The sequence below is a fragment of the Gobio gobio genome, assembly GCF_949357685.1.
Source record: "Gobio gobio genome assembly, chromosome: 18".
Classification (NCBI taxonomy): Eukaryota; Metazoa; Chordata; class Actinopteri; order Cypriniformes; family Gobionidae; genus Gobio; species Gobio gobio.
In genome coordinates this window covers 47,631,639-47,653,860 of record NC_137111.1, presented here as the reverse complement: position 1 = coordinate 47,653,860, position 22,222 = coordinate 47,631,639, and the positions used below count along the sequence as shown (strand labels likewise).

Genomic DNA, 22,222 nt, shown 5'->3' with positions numbered 1-22,222 from the left:
AATGGCGCAGTCGTTTTCAGTTCCTCACAATAGCAACGCTCCAACACTGCTCCTGAACACACCTGGTTATCAGACCAGACGCCCATGGGTGAACAGAAGCGCCAGTGCATTTGATATTTAAACAACGTGGCACTGGACGTGAAAATGAGAACTGCGTCAGGCTGAAACAGAAAACACTTGCGTTGCGCCTGGTTCACATTGTGCCGGGTGTATGATAGGGACACAATTGTCCATTCAAATTAGTAGCCCGGATTGTATAATATTTACTTATCAGGGCTGGACATTAAGCCTGTTCACTTGCTTGTCCTTCAGACAAGTAAATCTGTCATTCACTTGTCCGGGTAAAAAATGTGCTTGTCCGAAGAAAAAAAAAAGGATTTTTGTAAATGCTTCAAAAAAAAAGAAAAAAAAAGGATTTTTGTAAATGCTTCAAAAAAAAGAAAAAAAAAAGAAGAAAAAAAAAGGATTTTTGTAAATGTAAATATAATTTTTTCTGAAGCAATACTCTCACCAGTGTTCAATCGGCTTTGACATATTTAAATCTGAGAATATGAGATTGTTTTAAATGTAAGTTTTTGAATATACAAATAAGAAATATTGAAAAGAATGTTTAACCCTTAATCACCCCTCAAGTAGGGTTTACGTTTGTGATCCTTGGGGTCAAATAGACCCCAAACATTTACAGAGGAAATATACATTTTTTACATGGAAAACTATATATAATTTTTTTTATTTACTTCTCAACTTTACATTTATGCTGTGTTTTTGTGGATATTTGTTAGTTTTTTACCTATTTACTGCTAGGGTTGCCACCTTTGATTTGTGAAAAACCGGGACACTCAGATAAAATATGTTGTTTTTTTGTTTTTTTTTGGGGGGGGTCAACCCATATTTGCAAATATACTATGTTAACAGTTGTAGGACTCACTTTCTTTGTCATAAACGTTGCAATGGCTATAGATTTTCTACTAAACTCGGGTGCTTCTTTGTTTTTGCATGATTTTCCAGCGCTTTTTTTCCTTCATATTTAACTGAAATTTTGGCAGGACACAAAACGCAGGTAGCGGAGAATGGGTCTCCTTGGGGGAGGGCCTTACTCATTCAGAAAAGTTTTCTCTTTTCGCCCAGTCTGAGTTGTAGATTGTAAATCGTTTTATCTTTGACACTGGCGGTGGCTCATCCGATTTTGTTGCGTTATCCTCCTAGTCCGTCTCTCCCCCCATTTCACAAAACTGAGTTAATATAAAGTTTAAAAAAAGCTAACAACTGAACACGGTTTTATCCTGCATGTGCGTGGATGGATGCGTGCGTGCGACCGACCGACAGCACACAGGATTGGATACATAACCATGAAGAAAACACAGAAACAGTTTAAGGAAATGGTTTAATTTGAAGCCAGGAAATTCTACTTTAGAAGTACATTTTCACAAAAAAACGGGACAATTTGTGTCCCGGGAAAGAATATACATTTTCCGGGACAGACGCTCAAAAAAGAGAACAATACCGGGAAAACCGGGACGGGTGGCAACGCTATTTACTGCACAATTACTTAACTAGGCCATAAATTGGCTCATTAAAATCAAATTTTTTTTATGACAAAATCACTTAAATGAGGATCTTAATTAAATCTAAATTGTTTTTGGACATTGCTCTATGGGTTGTGGAAAAACCTTAGGAATTACAGTTAAAGAAAGAAAGTGCAATGACCACATATATCCAACAGAGGTCCATAGGGACTTCATTTTCACTTCATTGATTGTGTGTGTGTGTGTGTGTGTGTGTGTGTGTGTGTGTGTGTGTGTGTGTGTGTGTGTGTGTGTGTGTGTGTGTGTGTGTGTGTGTGTGTGAACATGCATGTTGCATTTGTGCTCTAGTATTAGTTGATTGTAGTTGAATTATTGATTGTATTTGCCAATTTCTATGAAAATGCTCTGTGTTGCAGTCACACACGTGTGTGTGTGTGTGTGTGTGTGTGTGTGTGTGTGTGTGTGTGTGTGTGTGAGAGAGAGAGAGAGATAGAAAGTTCGTTCCACTTTGTGTTTATGCTCTAGGACCAGACCTTGATTTAAATGTAGAAATTTTCAGATTTATATTGGATTTTGTTTTGTTTTTGTGACAAAGTGAAAATGTTTTTATTTTTCCATTCATTTTCAATGTAGGGTCAATCTGACCCTGAGGACCTTAAATGGTAAAAAAAAATTGTACACACCTTTAGAACAACCAAATCAAGCCCAGATTTTTTGTGCATGTTTAGATAGATCATTTAGGAAAAGTCATAGTCTCATACCCCTGAGATGAAGGGAACACTTTTTTAAAAATGAAGGAAAAGTCCAGCGGGGTCAGCTGGACCCCAAGGGGTGATTAAGAGTTAAACATGAAACTAAACTACCAGTAGGTGGCAGCAGGTGACCCTCTTAATGAGTGAGTCATTGAGTCATTCATTCAAACGATTCATTCAAACGCTGAATCATTCAGTAACAGGAGATGCGTTATGGTTCTGCTGTGATCTTTGTTTGTCATATGAAATCAGTGTCATTTTCAGTCGTGATGGTATTCAGGAAAACATCACTCTTGGTTGTGTGAAGTTGCTTAACTGTATCATATGTTATAAATATAAAAGCTCCACAAGTTGTAATTGTAACTAGGGATCGACCGATATGGATTTTTTAATGCCGATGCCGATATCAATTTTTTTTCATCAGCCTTAGCCGATGAGCGATACGGGCTGCCGATTTTCTTGAGCCGATATTTGGAGCCGATACTGCTTTTGCTCCCTCAATTTACATCATAAAAATGACACAATGATCATGATGATAACAATGAAAAATTTACCATTTAAAAAAGGAACATTTATTGAACTAAAAAAAAACTATATTTAACAAATAATAAAAACGGGTGAGGTAGAACAAGAAAAAAAAAAAGAGTTCAGTGGTGAAAATAAATTCTGAAAATAAATATTTAAGCATAAATAAAATAATTACACTATTGCACACAGTATCAACAAGCAAGCAGCATAATAAAGTGCACACTGACTGTACTATACTTCATTTAAAACTATTTACAACCTAGTCATTTAATGGTTACACTCTAAAAGCTATTGGGTTGCTTTGACCCAGCGGTTGGGTTAAATGTTTGCTTAAAACAACCCAATCGCTGGGTTAAAACAACCCAATTGCTGGATTAGTCCATTTTCAACCCAACTTGGGTTATTTTTAACCCAGCATTGTTTAGAGTGTAGGTGCACTGAACGTAATCTCTTGTAGAGCAACACCAGCGGTAATTCAGGAAAAAATCTCCCAATGCTCCACGTGAAACTTCAGTCTTTCCACCTTTTACCATCGTGTCAATTCTCAATTGATTTTGATTAATATGCGCGAGGGAGAGCAAGACAGTTTGAAGACGGTGAGAGCTGCCCTGTGGATGCCTGTCTGTAAATAATGCAGGGAAAAAAATATCGGCGAACGCAGCAGCATTGTATCAGCCGATGCAGATACACGTAAAAATCGCAAATATCAGCCGATATATCGGTCTAACAAAAATTGTAACCATGTATGTTAACTGAGTTTCTTTGTGTGAGAGGCGCTCATTTGTTTTCGTTTTCTCAGCGCAACCTTGTTACCGTCAGTTTATTATACATTACATTATATATTATTATTATCCACTATCGAACGCAACTTACACTATATGAATGCAGAATCATTCTTGCATTTTGGTGATTCCCTAGTTATTTTTTGACGTTTTAATCAGGATACTTGTCCGGTCGGGCAAGTAAAATTATCTTTCACTTGCCCCTTCACTTCACTTGTCCCGGACAAGCGGACAAGCATTAATGTCGAGCCCTGCTTATCATAGATTTGAGTTTATTTATGAAGCTTTCTTTTTCCAGAGAGAAACATGCCAACAGTACGTCACTGTGAGCCCAAGCGCTCTGTTGTACGTCTCAATGAATGGAGGCGTTTGACCAAACAACACTCTTTTATAATGGACGAGCAGTTACAGTGTGCGTCCAAAGAATAAGTTATGAATGAGCATATTATTGGCAAGAACAACATTACTTCCATTGTTGTACTTCCATTGTATAAAGCACACGCTGCTGCTTATTGTCAGACTTTTACACAGCATTATATTTGTTAAAAACCTATAAAATCAGTCATTATTATTTTATTTTTGCTGAAATAATGCATGTTTCTGTCTCTGTGTCAATCAGCCACAGGCTTCACTGAATCTCTAGACAAGTCATTTTGATAATTTCTCTTTTATTAATGTAGAAAACAAAGTCAAACAAAGTCTTTCAAAGTGACACACAAGTGCAAAAGCTAACAAACTGTACAATCAAACACTAAAAATGTATTTATAAAAACAATGGACAACAATCCAACCCCTAATTCTGAACATTTCAAAATAAATACTTTTTATTGTCTTCATAAAATTATCATTCTGTTAATGCAGTTGTCTATAGAAAAATGTGTATCTCCAAAAATAGAAATTTTCCAATGGGAGAGCGTCAGTAATGTTTCACAGTTCAGGCCAAGTTTTGTTAAACAGGTTTGTGTCCTAGAGCTGAAATGAAGATGCTGATTTTGTTTATAGAGCAGCAAAACAAAGGGGAATGTTAGTATACTTATCTAGTATACATAATATATTAATTCATATATTCTTAGACAGTAGCTATGTTTCCATCCAAAGTTGCGAATGTAACTTGTGCGCAAAATTGTAATATCGCATAAAACATTTGCGAATAAAGCACCGTTTCCATCCAGTGACTCAGAGAACATAATCGTCACTTCCTCATAAACTACCGCTAAAAATCATTAAGAAACATAGGAGAAGCCACCGTATATAATAAATGATTTGCGTCTCAGAGAAACTCAGAGAATTTCATGTTTTGTTCTATTATAGTGCCACCAAGAGGCACAATCCTACCATTTTTTATGTGTCTTTGGAGTGAGCCCATACATGTATGTGTCAATTTTGGTGAAAATATCTCATTTTGAGACTTTGATTGGATTTTACTACCCCTTACTATCAATATTTTGAAATTTGTGTATTATCATGTACCTATCAACCTATGTTTAAGAACTTCTGACCCTGGTTTCGTCTCGATCGGACTAGCAGTTTCGAAGATACCAGCTAACGCTTTTTTAAGCGCTAAATTATAACACTGCACAAACCATACGCCGAAACCTGGCAAATCTGGTATCGTTGGACTCTGCAAGGATTCAGGAGACAAAAAAAGTTACTCCCATGAAAATAAGTCAACCACACCCAAAGTTATAAGCATTTGAAAAAAAATATTCTCCTTTAGGTGGCGCTGTTTCGAAGTTTCTAAACTTCTCAGGCTACTTCAGGGCATCGTGGTGATGGCCCATACCGAGTTTCGTAACAATACGTTCATGTGTTCATAAAATACAGCATTTTAGCACATAATTTAAAATGTCCGACAGCCAAAATTGCCGATATGGTAAAATTGGATATCAGTCGACTCGGCAGGACGAATCTAAGGATATATTTGGATAAATGGCTCAGAAGTTATAAGCAAAAATAGCAATTTTTCATATCTTGACCAGTAGGTGGTGCTGTGCTGAAACGCTGCTTGTTGCCTCAGTTCATGCTTGTGATGACGTGTACCAAGTTTGGTTAGAATACGATGAAGCGTTGCAGAGATATAGCCTTAAGTGTATTTTCGCAACCGCTACGTAAAATTTGTTTGCGCGTTGTTTGCGAACGGTTGTACGGATCAACTTGAATTCCATTACTTTTTGTTGGCATGGTCTGAAGATGATCTGGTTTAATTTTCGTGAAAATCAGAGCAACAGCCTTGGAGGAGTTCGAAAAAATTGTTTTTTCGGTTATTAAAATGGCGGGAAAATTGTCATGTCGTTTCTAGCCATTATGGTTCAAAAGTTATTAGCATAAACATGAGTGCAAATTTGGACAGGTGGTGGCGCTAGAGGGATTGTTTTAGAGACTCCAAAATTGGTGTGGTTAATGTTGGGACACACTTCACGAATGACCAAAACAGCATTTCAGATGCTTTGCAAACAAGATTTTTCCGCTGGTTAGTAAAGTTAGGCTGTCACATCGCGAAAATCACATAATTTTTTTTATGCGCATTAGGAATTTATTCGATAAATGCATTTCCATCGTAGTTTATGCTCATGTTTCGTATCGGATAGAAAATGTATCCGCATTTTTTTAATTTATGCGCATCTTGCTGTTTCCATTCGGCATTTTTTTATGCTATTTCCCAAAATGCGCATAAAAATAGGTGGATGGAAACAAAGCTAGTGTAAGAATTTAACGCTATTATGAACCCACACTTTTTCACTCCCATTAATTTTCTCTATAGGATGAAAAGACGAAGGTATAAGAAATTATACTTAACTTCTTTAATGAAGCAATGAACTACTTTTCCTATAAGGCATTGCAAAGACAACTGTGCAATATAAAACTATTGACTTACAGTCACTGATTATAAGACATTTTAGGTTTATATTTAAATAAAAATAGTGCTGTAAAATCGATTAATCGCATCCAAAATTAAAGTTTGTGTCTACATAATATATGTGTGTGTACTGTGTATAGTTATTATATATATATATATATATATATATATATATATATATATATATATATATATATATATATATATATATATATATATATATATATAATTTAATAACTATATTATATTATATATATAAATACACACGCATGCATGTATAAATTTAAGAAATAGTTGCATGCATATATATTTAATTTATTTTATATATACATAATAACTATACACAGTACACACATATTTATTATGTAAAGACTATTTTTTGGACGCGATTAATCGCGATTATTCGATTTGACAGCATTATTTAAAAACAAATATTTAATACAAATATTTAAATGTAAGCATGTGGAATGCAGGGAGGCCGACTCTATTAATTAATTTGCAGTGCATCATGGGAGTGGGCGGAACCGTTTCCATGGTAATTATTTGATTGATCTCTCCCCAGGATTGTGTTTTTGAAATCACATTTACTTCTACGGAAACATAACGCAGCGCTTCACCCAGACGAGGACTTGAAAACGGTAAGGATCTGATTCCCAACTGTTGTATTATAATGAGATACTCTAATAAATAATCTGTGGTATGTACTATTACCCATGACTGAAGCCACAGTGACGGGAATGTGCAAAATAATCAGACTCCTCATTGGGAAAGTGCTAGTAGGGATTTAACTCCTCTGGTGCGAGATGAGTCTCTTCTCCTTCCACATAGGCGGTGAAACTGTTGTTCCGAGAGCTCCAATCATGGCTGTCCGGCGTAAGACTGTAAATGAAGAGCAATAGGCAATGAATTAAACGCTTCTGGTCAAATAAACCCTGTGGTGGTCACACTCATACTGGTTGGGTACCGAAACCCGGTGCCAATATGGTACTGGTTCCTATATGACCGGTATGTAACCGGACCGAACGCAGATTTCGGTGCCAGAGACAGATGCCACATATCACAACTATTCAGTGTTTTCAACCACATCACTTTATAATAATTGTTTATTTTTCTTTAACGTCATCCAACGTCGTTTTGTGGTTCTTTTTTTTAAGTATCGGTTTAGGCACCGGTGCGTTAACTCATGAAGTGTATGATGTTGTCTAACATTGAAATTAAAATTTCAGATGTTTTTTATACAGATTAATCATTTACAACGTGACCAGGAATGTGCAATTAATAAGTAAATATTATGACACTTGATTTCATATTGATTTTAAGTGATTAATTTAAGACTGAACACCAAATTGTGTTGGATGTACATGATTTAATTGTGAATCCATTAAGTTAAACAAACATAATTTGTTCATGTAACTTCAACATCATAGAATGAATACATTTGAAGTGATTTAAATAAGTATCTCATAGGGAATTTTATACGGCTCTCTGGCATGATTCAGGCATTCAATTTCATATATTCATTCATCCACTTCAATTGCATACACTTTAATGTTACACAACTGAATTATGATACTGCACTAGCTAGTTGACAAAGTTTTAGCTAGCAATAGCACACATTAGCATCTTAAATGCTAAGCAGTAAAAGCTCCTTCAGCATGACATGAGTTGTATTAGTCCACACTCTTCTCCACAATGGAAACCCGCTGTAATTTAAATTGTTCTAATAATTCCAACATAATTGAATATTAAACACTATTAAACACAATCAAGTCTGCCCCTTCCTCATCTCGCTCAAAAATACATAAAATAACACTTATACCTATAAAATAACAGCATTTACTCTCTCTTGATTTAGCCATGTGCAAAGCATGCTGGGAACTAACAAGCCCCGCCCAGTTAATACAACACAAATCATTCATGTAATCTCAACACAAACAGATCAAGTAAACTTCAATTTGACTTATATTTAAGTAGATTGAACACAATTTTGACTGTCATAATTTAAAAATGTTTATCTCATAATGGACTTTTTATCATAGTTATGACCTATAATTTCAGTATTTTGTCATAATTTTGACCTTTTAATCTCATAACTTCTATTTAGTATATCATAATTTCATTTTTTAAGGCATAACCTTGATTTAGCGTGTCATAATTTTGACTTTTAATCTCATAATTTCGATTTAATTTCAAATTGTATCAAAAAATTTTATCTCATAATTGACTTTTTATCTCATAATTATGACTCATAATTTAAACATTTTATATAATAATTTTTACTTTAAATCTCATAAATTTGGCTGTCATAATTAGAATTGAGCATGTCATAATTAATTTTTTAAATCTCAATTTCAACTGATCTCATAATTGACTTTATCATAATTATTATGACTCATAATTTAAACATTTTGTCAATTTTTACAATTAAAGTTATATAGCAATTGTGTTGCTCTAGCTCATTTTAACTAAGGAATTTGAACAAGCAGTAAAAAAAATTTTTTTTTTTTGTGTACCTGGCTTGAATGTTTTGTGGGATGATACTCCATGCGAGGTCGTCATCGCTGTCATAACGGCGCGGGTTGTCAAAGAAATAAGCTCTTGATGAGAACATGTGCCCGGGGATCACAGCTGCACTCTACAAACCAGAGAGACGAGACGTCTGAGGTCAGTGCTATTGAACATCTGTGATGTACAGTCTTCAGTGTCACATCATTTATACCATTTAAAAATGATAAATCTCGTACCCGATCCTGAGCCGGCTTTCGGACTCTGAAAAAGAAGACCACCAGGGAAGTGGGCAGCAGCTCCCAAACAAACAGGATCACCCCGAAAACCACATAACCAGCATCGCCCAGCGTCGACTTCAGATCTGCCTGTAGAATAAAAGAAGAAATCAGCAATATTGCCAAATTCATCAGGACACATTAACCCTGTAAAGCCTGATTTTTTAAAATATATATATATATACACCGATCAGGCATAACATTATCTAATATTGCGTTGGTCCCCTGTCGAGGCATGGACTCCTCTGGACCCCTGAAGGTATGCTGTGGTATCTGGCACCAAGATGTTAGCAGCAGATCCTTTAAGTCCTGTAAGCTGCAAGGTGGGGTTTCCATGGATCGGACTTGTTTGTTCAGCTCATCCCACAGATGCTTGATTAGATTGAGATCTGGGGAATTTGGAGGCAGAGTCAACGCCTCAAACTCGTTGTTGTGCTCCTCAAACCATTCCTGAAGCATTTGTGCTTTGTGGCGGCGCATTATCTGCTGAAAGAGCCACAGCCACAGGGAAAACCGTCTCCATGAGAGACTGGACATGGGCTCAACAATGCTTAGGTAGGTAGGGACGTGTCAAAGTAACATCCACATGATGGAGGACCCAAGATTTCCCAGCAGAACATTGCCCAAATCATCACTGCCTCCGGCTCGCCTTCTTCCCATAATGCACCTGGTGCCATGTGTTCCCCAGGTAAGCCACGCACCATCCAACCATCACAATCTGGCCCTTGTCAAACTCGCTCAAATCCTTACGCTTGCCCATTTTTCCTGCTTCTAACACATCAACTCTGAGGACAAAATGTTCACTTGCTGCCTAATATATCCCACCCACTAACAGGTGATGAAGAGATCATCAGTGTTATTGACTTCACTTAGGTGGTCATAATGTTATGCCTGATCAGTGTATATATATATTTTTTCTTTTTCTTTATTTTTTTATTACATGTTCAATAGCATTCTGTTGTTAGTCATTGAACATATCAACCTTTTAGATGGTCATTTCTGTGGTTATTGTCATTTGATACAGCTGATACAAATATTACCACAGTTTAATTTGCATTGATCCTGCACATTTTGTACCTTTCTGTTATGGGTTTTTGGCACATACTTGGTCTGATACGTTGTACCAGTCGTAGTCGAATGAGTTGATGTTCTTGATTTTTGTCAGTGCCAGCACTACTAAGTTGTAGCACGCGCGGGACGAGTACAGCAGGATCACCGTCGCTCCGATTACAGTCACCTGACACACAGAGGTTCCCTGGACAGACGTGAAGTCAGACTCAATTCTGGTACAAAACACCATCCAATTCATTTTACAATGGATAAAAATATACTATCTTTTGAACGGGGATTCACATTGGCTTTAGGATCTATTCCACTCCATAGAGGGGTTCAAAAAACATTATGTTTGTAATGCTTTTACAATGAGTTTGAAGAGAATGACTCTTTTTAAACTGGTTTGATGTTTGACAATGTGCCCTTGCAACCCTGTATGTGATGTGTTTATCTGTTTTAACTGATTGATGGAATATGCATGCCTTCAGAAAGGGTTAAAAACTGCATTTCATGGACATTAGATGGACATAGAGTGGACTTGGGAAGACTGGCACATTGTCAAAGGGACAACAAATGTATGGAAAGTATAGAAGCTTGTTTACGCCACAAAATAAAAAAGGTAAATGCGATTTTTCTCGCAATTGCAAGTTTACATCTCACAATTCTGACTTTATATCTAACAATTCTGACTTTATCTCAGAATCTTGACTTTTTATCTCAGAAATTGACTTTATATCTCACAATTCTGACTTTATAACTCACAATTCTGACTTTATCTCAGAATCTTGACTTTTTATCTCAGAAATTGACTTTATATCTCACAATTCTGACTTTATAACTCACAATTCTGACTTTTTATTTCAGAAATTGACTTTATATCTCACAAGTCTGACTTTATATCTCACAATTTTGACTTTTTATCTCAGAAATTGACTTTATATCTCACAAGTCTGACTTTATATCTCACAATTTTGACTTTTTATCTCAGAAATTGACTTTATATCTCACAATTCTGACTTTATAACTCACAATTTTGACTTTTTATCTCAGAAATTGACTTTATATCTCACAATCCTGACTTTATAACTCACAATTCAGACTTTATAACTCACAATTCTGACTTTATAAATTCTGACTTTATAACTCACAATCTTGACGTAATAACTCACAATTCTCACTTTATAACACAATTCTGACTTTATCTCACAATTCTGACTTTTTATTTCAGAAATTGACTTTATATCTCACAAGTCTGACTTTATATCTCACAATTTTGACTTTATATCTCACAATTCTCACTATATCTCACAATTCTGACTTTATAACTCACAATTTTGACTTTTTATCTCAGAAATTGACTTTATCTCACAATTCTGACTTTATAACTCACAATTCAGACTTTATCTCAGAATCTTGACTTTTTATCTCAGAAATTGACTTTATAACTCACAATTCTGACTTTATATCTCACAATTCTGACTTTTTATTTCAGAAATTGACTTTATATCTCACAAGTCTGACTTTATATCTCACAATTTTGACTTTTTATCTCAGAAATTGACTTTATATCTCACAATTCTGACTTTATAACTCACAATTCAGACTTTATAACTCACAATTCTGACTTTATAAATTCTGACTTTATAACTCACAATCTTGACGTAATAACTCACAATTCTCACTTTATAACACAATTTTGACGTTTTATCTCACAATTCTGACTTGATATCTTACAATTCTCACTTTATAACTCACAATTTTGACTTTTTATTTCAGAAATGTACTTTACATCTCACAATCTTGACTTTATATCTCACAATTCTAACTATATAACTCACAATTTTGACTTTTTATCTCAGAAATTGACTTTAGATCTCACAAGTCTGACTTTATAACTCACAATCTTGACTTTATAACTCACAATTCTCACTATATCTCACAATTCTGACTTTTAATCTAAGAAATTGACTTTAAATCTCACAATTCTGACTTTATAACTCACAATTTTGACTTTTTATCTCAGAAATTGACTTTATAACTCACAATTCTGACTTTTTATCTCAGAAATTGACTTTATATCTCACAATTCTCACTTTTTACGTCAGAAATTTACTTTATAACTCACAATTCTCACTTTTTATCTCAGAAATTGACTTTATAACTCACAATTCTCACTTTTTATGTCAGAAATTGACTTTATAACTCACAATCTTGACTTTATAACTCACAATTCTGACTTTATAACTCACAATTCTGAGATAAAAAGTTGCAATTATCTTTTTAAATATTTTATTCTGTGGCGGAAGCAAGCTTCCATGGGAAAGTATATGGAAAATAAACTGTAAATCCTTTTCCATACTATCTTTTTTAAAGAGGCCGTTTCCTTCTGGTTAGCCCATTAAAATGCTTTGCCTGTTGAAATGGATCATTCATTTGTTCTGAGATTTTAGGATTCAAAAATGTGCAACCCAGCTAACAGGGAATGCTCTCAGTACTTTAGCAAACGTTGTGTCAAGGTTCTCTCAGAGTTATGAACAAACGTTCTTCCGGTAACATTACATTTCATTCAAAGTGATCTGGGTAGGGTTGGAACATGAAGTCCACACTAGAGGCTTAGTAACTACTAGCTAGTTTGAAACTAACTCTGTACTTTTTTTGGTTTCACCATTTGTTCTTAAGTCTGAAATCCTTCCGTTCAAAACGGAAGTTCCTTTGATGCTCGCACAACCAAGAAAAAAAACAAGTTTTGAACATTCAGAAATAATGTTTTGAGAATGTTAGCATGATGTTATAAAGTGCTCTCTTTGTATAACACCCCCGTCTTCCTCTGTATATGTGGTAGTGTATTCATGTTGACTTTAACACTCTGGGGTTCTCCGGTCATTTCTGACCCAAATTTTTTTTTTTTAAATGTAAAAAATCGTAGCTTCATCGGAATGGTCCGGAACTTGGTGACTTTTTTGGTACTTGGTATATGAACACCAAAAAAAATTGGGGACAGGACTTGAAAAGTCTAAGTGGTCGTAAAAAAATAGTCACACTCAAGGTCTTCGGGTCAAAAATGACCCCCATAGGAAATGAATGGGAAATAGGCAAACATATGAAAATACAGAGTTTTTTTGTGCATACAATCTACAAATCAGCCAGGATGCAGAAAAAAAGGACTCAACAGTGAAGGGGTGAATCTCTAAAACATCAAGAGTGCAAAACAGACAAAAAAACACACACACACACAATTAGCTTTTGGAATGGCACGCGTGTGTTTTTGTGTGTATAAGTGTGTGTGAGTTTTTTTTGTCTGTTTTGCACTCTTGATGTTTTAGAGATTCACCCCTTCACTATTGAGTCCTTTTTTCTGCATCCTGGCTGATTTGTAGATTGTATGCACAAAAAAACGAATTTCCCGTTCATTTCCTATGGGGGTCGTTTTTGACCCGAAGGTCCTGAGTGTGACTATTTTTTTTACGACCACTTAGACTTTTCAAATCCTGTCCCCAATTTTTTTCATATACCAAGTACCAATAAAGTCACCAAGTTTCGGACCATTCCGATGAAGCTACGATTTTTTACATTTTTTTATAAAACGCAAGATCCACTATAGTGGTAAAAATGTGCTATTGCGTGATAGAAATGCTCAATGTGTCCACCAGATGCCACGATCTCATTTAAAAAATTGCTTTCATGAGGCCTAGGCTTGACTCTAAAATGAAATACAGCTTTAATAATAAAAAAATAATAATTATATATATATATATATATATATATATATATATATATATATATATATATATATATATATATATATATATATATATATATATATATATATATATATATATATATATATATATATATACATTTTTTATTATATTCAATGGGAAAAATGGGTCATAATTATTGCATAAATATTAATTATAAACCATAAAATTATCTCAAAACACCAAAAAAGAAAATAAAAAATATTATTGATCAAAACTATATTTCATTGATTTTACTCAAATCTTTTTTTATCTTAATCCCGCCCTCCGGGTCATTTTTGACCCGAAGGTCCTGAGTGTGAGCCATAAATGAAGAACCCCAGAGGGTTAATCTTGCGGTTTTATTTGTGTTTCATTACCTTGGACTCCAGGTAGATGTTGGCCAAAGACATCTTGGCGATCTTGTAGAGACACAGTGAGAGTGAGACGGCACAGAGGACAAACAGAGTGTCATTGATGGCCACGCGCACCAGCACTACAGTCTCCGTGTCGGCCTTCGTCATCTTCACCAGCAGCGCACAGGTCAAGTTCACCAGCAGGAAGACGATGCTGATGCACAGGAAGAGCAGGTACAGCGGCAGCCTGACGACACAAGACATCTATAGTTAAACATGTTACTTTCAGAAGTTTAGATGATCATTTTATGGATTCATATTCACCTGTACTTGTGAAGTTCTGGTGAATATTTAGACTTTGCCTTGAAAATGACCTGTGCCAGAAAACAAGCAATACGTTAGTGTAAATAACACTAGAACCTCCAGAGGTCGCTGTATACCTAAAACCGCCAGCGGGTAAAATTTACCCATGCAGATTATTACTGTATTGACACGGCTAAAAAACGTAATATGTCACTGTATTATGCCACTGTCTTCACAAAGTAATGTATAGAGTCATGAAATGATTATTTTTAGTCATCAACTATGTTTTTGTCCTGTTGTTTTATGCTATTTTAAGCAGGTTACACTAATCACTTTTTGCTGACTATAGGCTAAACCAGCCTGCAATGACGACGAGAATTAGATGGAAATAAATACATATTTGGGTGGTGTAATATTATAATAAAATGTCATTAATCCCATATTGAGATAACCCATGTTATTTAAATTACTAAAATACCCTAAATAGACAATGAAGAGCAATAATAAATCCACCGCATGCATAAGATGTAAGACAATTTACGATAAGGATAACATACGAATTCAAGCGCACAGTTTGACCTAATTAATAATTCATTTGTATAGTTATATCATTTATAATTTGAATAAGAGAACAACACAAATAAACATAAACATGAAAATTGTTTTATTCATTCCATCATATCGGATTTTTTTCTTCTTTCAGGAAACGGGCAGACTTGAAAAAATAGCAACACAGTAGCAAATAGGGATGCCACAATTCTCAATATAATATTGAACTGTTCGGTCCGGCATTCACGGTTCAATACGCGCTTGTGAATTGCGGTTTTTCGGTTTTGCATTGAATTCATAATTTTTCTGCAAATTCTATCATTTTCCTCCATCACAATACTGAACAACGCAACATACATTCACATCACACGTTAGTGGTAGAGTTATACTCACGGGACACTACAGATATTCACAATCACCAAAGTTCATTATTTGCATGCGTTTTAAAGCCTTGCCGGCTCATTTGCGTGCGCGGTTTTAACATGCGCTTTTTCGAGCGCGCGCACTAAACGCCTGTCAAACACGTGATTACTGGACTCAGTTGTCTTACTGCGCTAATACTGTCAAATACACACAAGGTTAACATAAACACAGTCGGTTATGTCTAAAGTGAAAGTAAAATCTGCGTGTGTCTGTATATTAGATGCGTGCAGGTCTTAAACTGACAGCAGCGCAGCCTATAGTGAACACGCTGTCCTTAAAGGGACAGTTCACCTCTACAGTTATGTAATTATTTACTCACTCTAATATTGTTCCAAACCTGTATTCATTTCTCGATGACAGAATTTTCCTTTTTGAGTGAACTATCCCTTTAATGTTAATAAAACAACAAAAGACAAAGAGAAAATCACTCACTGCTCTTGACTGAAAAACTAATACAGTAGCTTTAATAAGAATCAATGTATATTTTATTGTGAAGTCTATGTAGTGTTTTATTTTTACATTTATTCATTCAATTTCATACTTAAATGCTGCTGTACAGCTCTGAGCTGCCAGTGTAAATCTTTATATAAATTTATTTTATATTATACAATACACTAGGAATGTGTACAAGGGGTTTTTTTTTAAGTAAAGTTTAAAATTTAAGTAAGGTTTTCAATTCTTTTAAGTAAAATAAAGAAAGAGTATTGCAATAAAAAATAGTCCTTTTTCTCCTTAACCTCTTGCTGTTCCTGTCGCCTAAGAATAGAATAGCAAAAAACCGAACCGAACCGAAAACCGTGGTTAAAAACCGAGGTATGTATTGAACCGTGGACTAACTGGATTGTTGCATCCCTAGTAGCAAACAATACTCAATACAAAATTGCAAAACAAAAATGTATAATTAATCCAAAGTTTGAACATTTATAAATAGGCTAAAACATCTTTATTTGACTGTGCGTTGTGTGACTGTTTAAAGTAAGCGTTGCTCAAACAGCGCGAAAATAGAGGAATTATATAGGGGTACATTTGACCAGCTGGCGCTTATAGGTATAAATGCCCCGTTTTTAAATCTGGTTTAACAACAGGGGATTGTCAATAACACAGTTTTAGTAAAAGTCAGTGACTGGGAGACTTGGATATGTTATTGGAAATCTGTTATGTACATTTGAAAAACAGCCATGGGTAAATTTTACCCTGTGGCGGTTCTAGTGTTAAGGACACATTCAGGTCACGCATCACTTTGAACATAACATTAGCAAGATCGCCAGGTTTACTGCTCGCCTCCGTTATAAACATTGACATGTCAACATGCTTTTATCTCATATGATCAGATTCAGGCTGTTTGAGTGTGTCATTATATACTGTAAAAAGTGAAAAAGTACAGTTGTTACTTTAAAGAGCAGAGCTTTAACCAGATCTGACCCGTATAAATGACAGGTAAATAATCCACAGGTTTTACTGTAGTGTTTTACAGTGTAGTGTAAATGCATCGGACCGCAGTGAATGATTTCACTTCTCTTTTTACTCATGCTGTACTCCCACACATATGATTCATTTGCATATGCAGCTTTAATCACAATAAAACAGGAAGAATAGTTCTATAACGCATAACATGAATTCTGAGAAGTTACAATACATGTAAATCGGAATTGAATTGACGTGAGCACTAGTGTGTGTGTGTGTGTGTGTGTGTGTGTCAGTGTTAATTTTGACAGCAAATTTTGATTTTGTTTTAGTCATAGTCTTTTGACTAAAATGCCATTTTAGTTTTAGTCATATTTTAGTCACCTGAATTGTTTTTAGTTTTAGTCTAGTTTTAGTCTCCTAAAATCTAATGAGTTTAGTTCAATTGTTATACATTAAGCATTTAAGCATTACACAACCGACTGTCACTTGAACTGACATTTTGACATCATTTTGTTTTTGACATAAAAATACACGAAAGAGCTCAATTCACTTTTTTGTTTGTTTTTTAAAAACATCAAAATAGTTTTTATAACTTTGTATTTCTGTTTTAGTCAGTAGGCCATATCAGATTAAGCTAAAGCTGCAAATAAGTTTGTTTATTTTTTATTTCAGTCAACATTTATTTCATTTCAAGTTTTTAATGGTTTTAGTGAACTATTTTAACCCTGATACTTTATTGAATATGTGTCAAAAACTGGTCTTTCCTCCTGACTCTGAATTAAATGGGAATGAAATGAAATACAGTTTATTGTGTAACCAAAACAAATATATAATACGTGACTTTTATTTATAAACAAGCTCGAAATACACCAGGACTCTTATTTTGAAATGTCTGCGCCTGCTCATTCAAGTTCAGATGAGGGAGATCAAATATGCCCGTCTAAAACATATTACTATATAAACATGGTAAAGTAAACATTGTCATTATTCATCAGCATTAGTTCATAAACAATTGCCTGATATAAATGTGTGTTATTGATGGATTGAGCCGCTCTGGAGCGCTGGATTGTGTGTGTGTGAGCCTGTGTGTTTTCCAGCGGTTAGATCAGCATCTGTTACACAGATCATCAGTTCTGACCCCATCTCTTCCCTAATCGTCCCTCACTAACATTTCCGTCTCGTTTTTATTTGTTGACGAAAACGAGTTGATTTTTGTTATAGTTTTTGTCATCAAACACTAGTTTTTATTTAGTTATCATCTCGTTTTCGTCAGTGAAAAAAGGTTGTTGACGAAAATTATGACGAAAATGATTCGTATAAAATTTTGGGAATTATTATAAATATATTTTTTTATAAAAATATATAAGAAATGAATTATTTTAAATTATATATATATATATATATATATATATATATATATATATATATATATATAATATTAGTGCTGTCAAATCGATTACATATAAATATATAAATAGTATATAAATACACACACACATGCATGTACTGTATATATTTATGAATTTCTTTTTATATTTATATATAAAATATTTATATAATATAAATTATATAAATATATATACAGTTTATACATGCAAATATTTCTTAAATATACATGAATGTGTGTTTTTATATATACATAATACTTATACACAGTACACATATATTATGTAAATCGTTTGACAGCCCTTATATATATATTGAACATTTTATTTCAATGAAATGATTGTACTATATTTTAGTTGGATAATATTTTTTATTTAATATTTTGTAATTTGTGACACTAAATTATATTTATGCAGTGGTTATAATCCATTTATTCACTTTTTGAGCACACTCTAAAAAATGCTGGGTTAAAAACAACCCAAGTTGGGTTGAAAATGGACAAACCCAACCTCTGCGTTGTTTTAAGCAAACATTTAACCCAACCTCTGGGTTAAAACAACCCATTTGCTGGGTTTGTCCCTTTTCAACCCAACTTAGGTTGTTTTTAACCCAGTGTATGGACCTGAAAATGAAATTTCCTGTTTAAACTGTAATAAATCTGCACAGATTGAAATGGATAGTTATATATATACATAAATATAAAATCAATTAAAAGCAAAGGCGCATTGTCAACATCAAACCAGTTTAAATATAATTGATGGTGAAATAACACTGGAGGTGGTAGAGGTTAAAGGGTTAGTTCACCCAAAAATGAAAATTCTGTCATTAATGACTGACCCTCATGTCGTTGGACACCCGTCAGACCTCCGTTCATCTTCAGAACACAAATGAAGATATTTTAGTGTAAATCTGATGGCTCTGAAAGGCCTCCATTGGCACAATGGCACGGTTCACTCTCAAGACCCTTAAAAGACACTAAAGACGTCGTTACAAAGTCCATCTCACTACAGTGGTTCTACAATAACTTTATGAATCGGCGAGAATAGTTTTTGTGCGCAAAAAACCCCTAAATAACGACTTGCATAGTGATGACGATTTCAAAACACGGCATCATGAAGCTTCGAAGCGTTATGAATCAGTGAGTCGAATGATGATTCGAATGGCGTGTCAAACCGCCAAACTGCTGAAATTTGGCGATCCAAACTGCTGATTCGACTCACTGATTCATAACGCTTCGAAGCTTCATGATGCCGTGTTTTGAAATCGTCATCACTATATAAGTCGTTATTTAGCGTTTTTTTGCGCACAAAAACTATTCTCGCCGATTCATAAAGTTATTGTAGAACCACTGTAGTGAGATGGACTTTGTAACGACGTCTTTAGTGTCTTTTAAGGGTCTTGAGAGTGAACCGTGCATTGTGCCAATGGAGGCCTTTCAGAGCCATCAGATTTACACTAAAATATCTTCATTTCTGTTCTGAAGATGAACGGAGGTCTGACGGGTGTCCAACGATATGAGTTTGAGTAATTAATGACAGAATTTTCATTTTTGGGTGAACTAACCCTTTAAGCAAAAAGGAAAGTCGTTTCAGCGTTGGAGTAAATGAATACATTTTGGTGAAAGATTAAAATGGATAATTTCTCTTTAGAATGAATTATGCATAATCAGCTGTAAGACAGAATATCTCGTCTCGCTTTGTGCAAAGTACTTTTTTTATTTTTATAGTGTAACCCACTCTCATAAACGTACATGTGACCTGCAGTCTCTCAGATTTACCACATGAAGGTGTGTGTAACTCACCTGTGCGAAGTACAGGTTCATGAGGCTGAGCGTGAAGAACTGCAGGCATACGGGGAAGCAGTAGAGCAGCCAGAAGGAGAAGGGTCCCAGCGTGTTGGCCGTCACACAGTTTCTGAAATAAAAGGAGAAGAGCAGCGCACGCAGAGCCGCCCACAGCAGACACAAGAACAGAAACACAGTCTGGTAGCTGAAGCGCTTGTGTCGGTACCGCAGAACCAGCCACAGCTGCGCATACACGAACGCAAAGAGCAGCGAGTAGAAGACGGTATACACCACCGTCAGACCCAGCTTCACATACGGCGGTACAGCCGGGCTGAAGGTGGGCAGAGGAGGGAGGGACTCGTTCTCCATGGGTCTCCTTTCCTCCTGCCCGGGAGAAGGGGCTTTTCCTCGTCTGCCGGCTCCTCCTTCTCCTGTTAAAATCCCTACAGCCGATCTGCAGACGACGAGCTTGAGAGACTGACTGAGCGCTGGGATTTAGGGGAAGGAAATGAGAAAGAAAGAGGAAAAGAAAGCATGCAGCACTTCCTCCTGCGTGAGCCGCATTCAGCTGGCAGGAAGGCTCATTGTGCAGCGGGCAGTGAAAGCCGGAGGGAGGGAGGACGGCCCTCTGACGCCGTGTTGACGTGCGCGACTGTACCTTTAACCCTGTGCTCCAGCTTCCCACGGGATGCTTGTGTTTCTTTCTCTTTCCCAGTATGTATGGCAGTGTCTACACACTATTTTCTTTACATAATGAAACAACAGTTGCATTTTATAGGGGCAATTGCAGCTACACTGTAAAAAAAAAAGGTTCTATATGGCACCAAAAATGGTTCTTGGCTCGTAATCAATCATAGGGGAACCTTTTTTAGTGCTTTATAACACCAATTTTGGTTCTTCAGCGGTTCTTCAGAGGTTATTCACCGGTTCTTTGACTAAAATGCTATAAAGCACCTCTGAAGAACCACTGAAGAACCACTGAAGCACCAAAATTGGTGCTATATAGCACTAAAAAAGGTTCCCCTACACTCTAAAAAAAAAGGCTAGTAATCATACACTCTAAAAAAAAAGGCTCGTAATCATAGGGGAACCTTTTTTAGTGCTATATAGCACCAATTTTGGTGCTTCAGTGGTTCTTCAGCGGTTCTTCAGAGGTGCTATATAGCACCTTAGTCAAAGAACCGGTGAAGAACCGCTGAAGAACCTCTGAAGAACCGCTGAAGAACCACTGAAGCACCAAAATGGGTGCTATATAGCACTAAAAAAGGTTCCCCTATGATTACGAGCCAAGAACCATTTTTGGTGCCATATAGAAATTTTTTTTTAGAGTGTATACTTTTTTGCATTCTCCTTTAGTTTCTCTTAAATATTTGAGTTAGTTTAAAGGATTAGTTCACTTCAAAATGAAAATGTCCTGATGTTTTACTCACCCGCATCTCCTCCAAGATGTTCATGTCTTTCTTTCTTCAGTGGAAAAGAAATTAAGTTTTTTGAGGAAAACATTCCAGGATTTTTCTGCACATAATGGACTTCAATGGGAACCAACGGTTGACGGTCCAAATCAATGCAGTTTCAAAGGAAGGGCTTCAGAGGCTCTGACTGATCCCAGACGAGGAATAGAGTCTGATCTAGAGAAACCATTGGATATTTTAATAAAGAAATTAAAAATGTATATACTTTTTAACGTAAATTGCTCATTTTGCGCTGCTCTGAGACACCACGGATTGCGCATTTGACCTTTCCGACGTGATTACGCAATCCGTGGTGTCTCAGAGCAGCGCAAAATGAGCAATTTACTTAAAAAAATTCTATAATTTTTTTTTTTTTTAATGTCTGATGGTTTGTCTAGATCAGACTCTATTCCTCGTCTGGGATTGGTCAGAGCCTCTGAAGCCCTTCCTTTGAAACTGCATTGATTTGGACCTTCAATTGGTTCCCATTGAAGTCCATTATGTGCAGAAAAATCCTGGAATGTTTTCCTCAAAAAACGTAATTTC

General features: G+C 35.5%; 1 protein-coding gene across 1 annotated transcript; it reads right to left on the bottom strand.

Annotated features, from left to right (window-relative positions):
- Window positions 1-6,799: 6,799 nt before the first annotated feature.
- On the bottom strand, window positions 6,800-20,826 carry gpr137ba (G protein-coupled receptor 137Ba). The gene is made up of 7 exons (XM_079842296.1): window positions 20,244-20,826; window positions 14,699-14,748; window positions 14,399-14,621; window positions 10,334-10,483; window positions 9,190-9,318; window positions 8,959-9,080; window positions 6,800-7,324 (listed from the first exon to the last, which is right to left on the bottom strand). Exons 1-7 carry the CDS (start codon window positions 20,592-20,594, stop codon window positions 7,219-7,221), a joined length of 1,131 nt encoding a protein of 376 aa, XP_079698422.1. The 5' UTR covers window positions 20,595-20,826; the 3' UTR covers window positions 6,800-7,218.
- Window positions 20,827-22,222: the final 1,396 nt, after the last annotated feature.

Bases quoted from the DNA above. Each gene is read 5' to 3' on its own strand.
- gpr137ba (XM_079842296.1), bottom strand. From the start codon at position 20,594: ATGGAGAACGAGTCCCTCCCTCCTCTGCCCACCTTCAGCCCGGCTGTA. The intron at 10,484-14,398 runs GTAATGAAACAC...ACGTCTGTCCAG, and splicing joins ACATCTACCTGGAGTCCAAG to GGAACCTCTGTGTGTCAGGT. The intron at 9,319-10,333 runs GTATGTGCCAAA...TTTATTCTACAG, and splicing joins GGTACAACGTATCAGACCAA to GCAGATCTGAAGTCGACGCT.